The sequence below is a fragment of the Atta colombica genome, unplaced genomic scaffold (assembly GCF_001594045.1).
Source record: "Atta colombica isolate Treedump-2 unplaced genomic scaffold, Acol1.0 scaffold153, whole genome shotgun sequence".
Taxonomy (NCBI): domain Eukaryota; kingdom Metazoa; phylum Arthropoda; class Insecta; order Hymenoptera; family Formicidae; genus Atta; species Atta colombica.
In genome coordinates, this window is record NW_017259243.1 from 1,792,429 (window position 1) to 1,800,041 (window position 7,613).

A 7,613-nucleotide genomic window follows, 5' to 3' on the forward strand; every position below is an offset into this window, starting at 1 on the left:
TGCGTATAGAAATAGATATATATATATATATATATATATATATATATATATATTGTTGCTTTTTTTTTCGTACAGACACAATTTCTCATTCTTACTATACCTCCTTCTTGTGTAGTACCCACGATGGGAGCACTTGCTGGCCCGCTGGCTATGCTGTTGAAGGCTCTGATTGAAATGTCATATTTCGTAAATTTTCTTAAACCAGTTAGCTGCACCTTTGTCGTCGCCCAACCATTTACGGTTAAACTTTTACTTTGATTGACACCCGAAGTCGATGACGAATGTTCTGACCACGTCACTATGTATCCTAGCAAATCTCCGTTGCAAGACTCTTTTGGAGGTGACTAAAAAATGAAAAGTACGTAAATATTATACTTTTAATTTTTTCGATTTTTTTTTATAGCACTGAGACATGATTCAGCTTGATAGAATATTAATGTTTATGTTTAATAAAAGTATTCTTAAGTTATCTCTGAATTGGCATTACTTACTTGCCAACTGACCATGAGCTCTCCAGGTCCGGCGGATTGCACCTTGATGTTTTGCGGTGGTTCGGTAGGTGCTATTACAGATAGCAATGTTATACAATACATCAAGGTTTCAGTCATACGATCGTATTGTCATATGAAGCATTTACCTTCCTCCTGAGTCTTTGCTACGACAGGTTCCGTAGGTCCGCTCGCGTCGATAGAGTTTATGGCGAATATTCTGAAGGTATAGGTGACAGCCGGATGAAGACCACCGACCAAAGCAACCTCTTGGTCATCGCCGGTGGTTTCGAAAGGAGATAAGCCTAGAATTGATATGAGTTATGGAAAGAGACGAAGAGCCGCGATATCGATCGGGGTGGACGAACCATTTTGAGTTGGATGTATAGAATTACCGCTACTCGAGCTTCCTGGAGTGTACGTGACATTGTGCGTTTTAACGGGATTCCAATCATCGGTCATACCGTGGCTTAGCGAGCGGTATTGTATCACGTAATTTCTTATAGGACTGTTTCCATCGAAGGCTCGCTTCCATAATAACCGTATTGATCGAGAACCGATCTCTATTACTTCAAGTCCGGCTGGAGGATCTGGCCTCTCTGTAAAACACAAACAAAGTTTCAAGTGTCTTTGTTACTTTACACACCAATTGAATATTATTAATAAAAAATAATTTCATACAAAATTAAAAAATTTAATGATAGAAACGTGTACTTTACCTTGGACTGCTAAATAAATCAAATGTTCGCTTCTTCCATAAGCGTTATCAGCGGTACATCTGTAAACTCCGGAATCTTGCCGATCACTATTTGCGACAGATAATTGGGACTTCAAGCCGTTATCAGTCTTTATTTGACCGATACTTAGTCTGTGATTGTTCATATCCAATCGATCACTATTGTGCATCCATTGCACCTCTATAGGATTATCACCAATCACAGTGCAATCAATAGTTACGGATTCTCCACGGCGAATTGTTACATTTTTACTCTGAAATTCGAATCTCGCCGGTTCTATAAAGATACAAATTATTATTACAAATTTTAATTTGCTGCTTATTTAGCATGCTTATAGTAATATATTTCCAAATATCATATAATTGAAACAAGATTACTGGATAAAAATAAATCGATCGGTGTTTAGAGATTTTAAGAAAAGAAATAATAAAAAAAATAATAAAATATTATTTTTATTTAATAACAAAAATAATATTTATTATTTTTTTATATTTCTTTTTATATTCTACAATTATATAATTATATAATTTTTTTAAATTACATAATTTTATTTCTAACCATATTTTTAAATTTATATTTAAAAAAAATATATAAATCCATAAAATATCGAATTGATATTTATTGGATTTTTTGCAATGTATTCAGATTTTTAGATTTTGTATTATTCTTCATCGTTTATTAGTCTATAATTTGAACATGAATCGTATTCTTACCATGCACCGACACATATATCACTTTGCTTAATCCGGATCCGATGCCATTGTTAGCCCTACATAGATAGTAACCCTCATCCTGCGGACCGGCGGAAGCCGTCCACAAAGACCCATTAGGCAATATCGTGAGTCTACCATCCGAACCATCGACTAGCGGCTGATAGTCGTTGGACGTTCTGCCTCTGGCACGTAGCCACGTAATACGCGGCGGTGGAAAACCTTTGGCTTCGCAATGGACATTTAACGGATTGCCCAAAAGAGTCGCCACGTCTAACGGTTCGAATATCCATTGAGGAGGTACTTTTACCAAAAGTTCGGCCGTATGGTTCACCTTTGCGGCACTATTCGTGGCTACGCAAGTGTATTTGCCGCTGTGCCGCGACGACAGTTCCTTGAAGACGAGGAGGCTAAAAAACTCAGCTCCTCGCTCTTCGATCTATTCGGTAAAAATACGATCATAACAGGAATGATTATATGGAATGTATAATATATTGCGCTATTTTTATTATGCTAATGAGATAGAAAAGATACATAATCTCCGAATCAGTAACACAAAAATTCGAGATATGAAAAATATTCTTTCCTGTATATTATAAAATCTCTGTTTTTTCAGATACTGTTTTTTAAATTTTATTTTACTGAATTTCCATTTGTTTGAAGAACATTATTCACAAAGATTGAATGTCTTTCACAAGAATTTTATTTCTAAAAAAAATACGTATTTTTGTTTTTAAGAGATGAAACTTTCGAAGAAAAATAGGTACGAAAAGATTAAAAATTAGTTTTTATAGATAAAATATGTGCATAGTTCTAAAATGAAGTTGCACTTTGCATTACTTTTTTATCTTTCATCGTCGGAGACAGAAAATAGAGAGAAAAAAGAAATTAAAGAGTGTAGAGAAAAAATATCGAACATTCTTCGTATAGAATTGAACTTCATAAAGTGAGATAATGCTTACGCGAAGGGAAGAAGGTAGTGGCTCGCCATCTTTCAACCAAGAAATGTAAATTGGAAGATCGCCCGACGTCACGCTACAAGTCACTTGAGCACGACTTCCTTCTTGTGAATTTGCGGGAAAGCTGAAGGGACTCATTACTGGAGGACCTGTAAAATACGCACAAACGGAAGAGTTACGTTATGCTATATTATACTATTACATCCAAACTCTGAGATTCCTTTTTGTTTTGGGAGATATGGCAAAGTTAAGTAGGGCATGAAAAGACGTCATAGATACCCTCTTGCAGGTTAGTATTCTGAAACGCGTGCTACGATTCGAACACAAATCTTCAGTCAATGTCTTAAAAGGACATTTTCCGTAAAACCCCTTTATGAATACACTCATCGATCTTTTATTTTTAATTTTTTAATTTTAAATAAAGGAACTTAATTATTAGAAGTAAATTTTATGTGATTTTAAATAATGGAGAATTGAAAGAGAAATTTCTTTAAATAAAAAAAATTATTTATGTATTGTATAAATTTTGCAAATAATTTTTTTGAAAGCATAATAATAATAATAATAATGATAACGTAATTTTGAAGTGAATGCATATATACGCGTGGATGTATGTTACATTCGAAAAGGATATCAATTAGAATTTTGTTGAGAAAATGTTCTAATCTTTAACTTTTGGTTGGATATTACAATTTCATTAAGTATATAATAAAAAAATCTATTAAACATTAATCTAATTTCTACACTAAAAAATGTATTAAGTGTACAACTTTGCTTCCGCCGTTTTTTTCCGAAATTCGAGACTTTATTGTAAAAAACTGGTTATACATTTATGATTCAAAGTATTGTCCATCACTGGCCACTACTTTCTCCCATCTTTCTTCGGATACGAATCCCGCGTCGAAAAAACTGGTCATCTTTTGAGGTTATCCACGAATCGATCCAATTTTTTACTTCTTCCTAAGAGCGGAAGTGCTGATCAGCCAGGCCGTGTGCCATTGATCGAAACAAGTGATAGTCAGAGGAAGCAACGTCTGGAGAATACGGCGGGTGGGGTAGGACTTCCCATTTCAACGTTTCCAATATGTCTTGACCACTTTCGCAACATGGTGTCGAGCATTGTCATGCTGCAAAATCACTTTATCGTGTCTCGTTGTATTGCGGCCGTTTGTCTTTTAATGCTCGGCTCAAATGCATCAATTGCGTTCGATACCGACCGCCTGTGATTGTTTCAGTCGGTTTTAACAGTTCATAATACACTACGCCGAGCTGGTCCTACCAAATACAGAGCATGACCTTGGACGTCAAAATCACCGTTCTTGAAGCGTTGAAACCACTCACGACACGTTCTTTCACTAATAGCGGCCTCACCATAAGTATTTGAGAGCATTCAATGAGCCGCAGATTTCTTCATATTGAAGCAAAAAATTAAAACCTCCTGCAAATGACGAGAATTTGGCTCGTAAACTGACATTTTCAATCGAGAATAACTTTATGATGCAGACACAAATCGACTAATGTTTCTATGGGGTTATGTTGACAAATGCCCAAGTTTATTGTATGACGTCTATGATCTATTTATTTCGACCACCACTTACCGCTAAAGCCATCTATAGGAAAACGGTGGAAGCAAAGTTGTACATCTATATTAAATTTTAATAAATATTTATTTAAATGGTACCAACTAAATATTTAGTAACACATATTTATTTGATATAAAAATTATTAATTTGATTTAATTATTATTTCTTTTTATTAAGTAAATATATAATTATTGTAAGTAAATGTTTCGTTAGCACTATTTAAAAAAATACGTATTAAGATATTTAGTAAATTTTTTTTCAGTGTATTTGTTATGCTATTACTATTCTTACTTTCACTTACTATTAACAGTTAGTAATATATCTCTGTTGGCGGTCTCCCCAGAACTTGCTCGAACTATACATGTGTAAGTCCCGGCATCATTCGGATCTACCGTGAGGATTGTAAGATGACCCTCGCTGTCGACCCGCTGCCTGATGTCAAAGGGCAATTCGGCACCACCTCGGGTCCATCCGACCGATGTGATCGGATATCCTGAGTAAGGACACGCTATTGTAATGTCGACACCGGCGATGGCGCGAACTGGGCCGATCGATCGGATGTACGGTGGTCCTAAAAGTAGTTTCTTATTATAAGGTTGTCCCGATTTAAACTCTCTTCCACAATCTAAATCAATTGTAGCGCTTCGAGACTTTCATTCCATTTAAAGTTTCTATGCTATACAGTATTGTTTTCTTCGATAGTTGTTGCTGTTTAATTCTGGATATAACTTTAATAAATCTGTTTAGCACACTTGCGATTATATATGCGATATTGTGGAAATACATATTTAGCTGAGTTCATTCGTAAGAAGTGTCTTATTTAAAAATTATTTCACATTCTAATATGTGATTATATTTATGTGTCATATGAAATTATTATCTGCATGTCGTACCGTAAATATTCAATCTAGCTTTATGTTCGACGGTCGCTAGAGTGTTGGACGCTACACATGCGTACAAGCCACCATCCTCGGCTCCCGCCGATGAAATGTTTAAGTGACTGATCACGTCACCCGATTGATCCACATATTGGCCTATCGCGTATCTACGCGCATAGTTCCTGATTAGAAGATAGAGCGATATAATGCTGATATATCAGAACATAGGTACGATCTACCTGTGCCCAGTTGCAATCTGGCTTAATGGTTCACCATCGAGTAGCCAGGTAAAGGATGGTGTCGGTGAACCGGTAGCAGAACATCGCAGAGATACCGGTGGGCCTGGTCGTAACGCCTGCTCGATAAATGTGTACTGCAGTTCCGGAACCGTATCTAAAAAAAGTTTTCAAATATCTATTTTTTTAAACAAGAATGAACCAGTTTTTTAAATTTATATATAAGAGGGAAAGCACTATAAACTAGTGATGTAATAATAGATAGAAACGGCCAAATAAAAGTATAGATATTAAAAACGGCGCATGAGATGCGCTCGCTCACCTCCAAGTTTGAGTTCGGCAGTAGCCTGAGCATTTTCCTTGTCGCTCCTCACCAAACATTGATACATCCCTTTGTCCCTGCGACCAACAGAGCCTATTACGAGCACTAAGGGAGCCAACAATCTGATCCTTGTATCCTGCGCGGTCAATACTGGCACACCGTCATGTAGCCACTCAACGCTCTCAACCGGATATCCTTCGACCGTGCAGTTCATCGTAGCGGTCTCGCCGGAATTAATGACCTGCGAATGACGACAAGCGAATCCATTTGAATCTCGCAGTCGGACTAATTCGCGTTTATCTGCACGATTTTTAAGTGTGCAATAAAACTAATGCCTTCGAGAGACTAGTTTTTGTTACATTAATAATGCATATTTTTATATTTGACATTTTATATTAAATGTAATAAATTAATGGCTTAATTATCATTTAATAATTGTTTTATTAATATTATATATTAATAAAATTATATATTATATAAATATTAATTTTATATAATTTGGAGGAAAAAAAAAGAGAGAAAGAAAATTGCTAATTAATCAATAGATGCAATTATCATAAATATAGTTAGCCCAATCGTATTTGTAGTTTAATTCAGTTTTTCATTATATTATAATAAAAATAGAATATCATATGATATGTGAAGTGAATTCTTAATTCGTATTAATTGCTTTCTTAGTATAATATAGGATAAATAACTTTTACTAAACTATATATATCGTGGTACTAGCTCAACAATTTTAAGTATAAAAGTTTCCCTTTTTTATCACATCGTTGATTCTTGAATTAAAAAAAAAACTTTTTGTGTATAACGAATTTTTATCTTCATATTGTTATGCTCTTTTAGTCTGCTAATATAAAACGTGCATTTAAGAAGAAAATTATCTTTCTGCAGAAATCAGACTCGTACTTGCACACGCGGCTGAATCCGAGCATTTAGCTTTGATGTGACTGACAAGTGCGTCTCCGCTCGTTGCTCGCCAAGCTGATTGCTGGCCCGACAAACATATCTTCCTGCATCCTGTGCATCTACGCGACGAATTTGCATCAAATCGCCCCAAAGCTGAATACGGCCGAACGATTCAACCGGTATCGAATGGCCTGCAATAAGATATTTGAGTGTATCTGTCTTATAATCATGTTGCAGAGTTATTTGCATGATACGTTTAGCGTTAGATTCTCGTTGATAATAGACCGTACACACAAGAGAAAAAGAGAAATTTTCAACTTTTTTGATAAAATAAATAAATCTCTTTTTCTTTTACAATTACATTTGATAATATCTTTCAAGATTAAATAGTATGCCTATTAAACACTTTTTTTTGTTCTTCTTAATGATATTCTTAATGATATTGTATAATATTAATTTAAACGTATAAGTATTTGATATCTACCAGATTTGGGAAGTAATGCATTACTTGTAACGTCATTCCATTGTTACTTTTTTTTTTATAACGATAGTTACTTTTTTTATTTGTAACGATAACATTATTACGTTTTTACTGCAATGATAACGAAATTGTTACTTTTATTGTTATTTGAATTATTATTTAATATATTTATTATTTAATATAAAGAAAGAAAAGTTTGTACATATATAGACTAATTTACATTTTTAAGTTTTAGTATTTGTTGTTACAATGATATTGACTATTAAATAATATAATTTTTATATCTTAGTTCAACATTACGAAAAAATAA

At 34.4% G+C, this 7,613-nt stretch overlaps 1 protein-coding gene across 1 annotated transcript in view; it reads right to left on the bottom strand.

Moving 5' to 3' along the window:
* The window catches only part of LOC108685430 (Down syndrome cell adhesion molecule-like protein Dscam2), an 11,940-nt gene extending 5,813 nt beyond the window's left edge, over positions 1-6,127 (bottom strand). The window contains exons 1-11 of the mRNA XM_018190209.1: positions 5,914-6,127; positions 5,595-5,748; positions 5,371-5,564; positions 4,779-5,048; positions 2,898-3,043; positions 1,939-2,374; positions 1,208-1,501; positions 857-1,087; positions 638-793; positions 492-562; positions 101-344 (exon numbers count right to left, since the gene is read on the bottom strand). Of these exons, the coding sequence (XP_018045698.1) occupies positions 101-344; positions 492-562; positions 638-793; positions 857-1,087; positions 1,208-1,501; positions 1,939-2,374; positions 2,898-3,043; positions 4,779-5,048; positions 5,371-5,564; positions 5,595-5,748; positions 5,914-6,127 (2,410 nt within the window). The remainder of the gene's footprint in view (positions 1-100; positions 345-491; positions 563-637; positions 794-856; positions 1,088-1,207; positions 1,502-1,938; positions 2,375-2,897; positions 3,044-4,778; positions 5,049-5,370; positions 5,565-5,594; positions 5,749-5,913) is intronic.
* Positions 6,128-7,613: the final 1,486 nt, after the last annotated feature.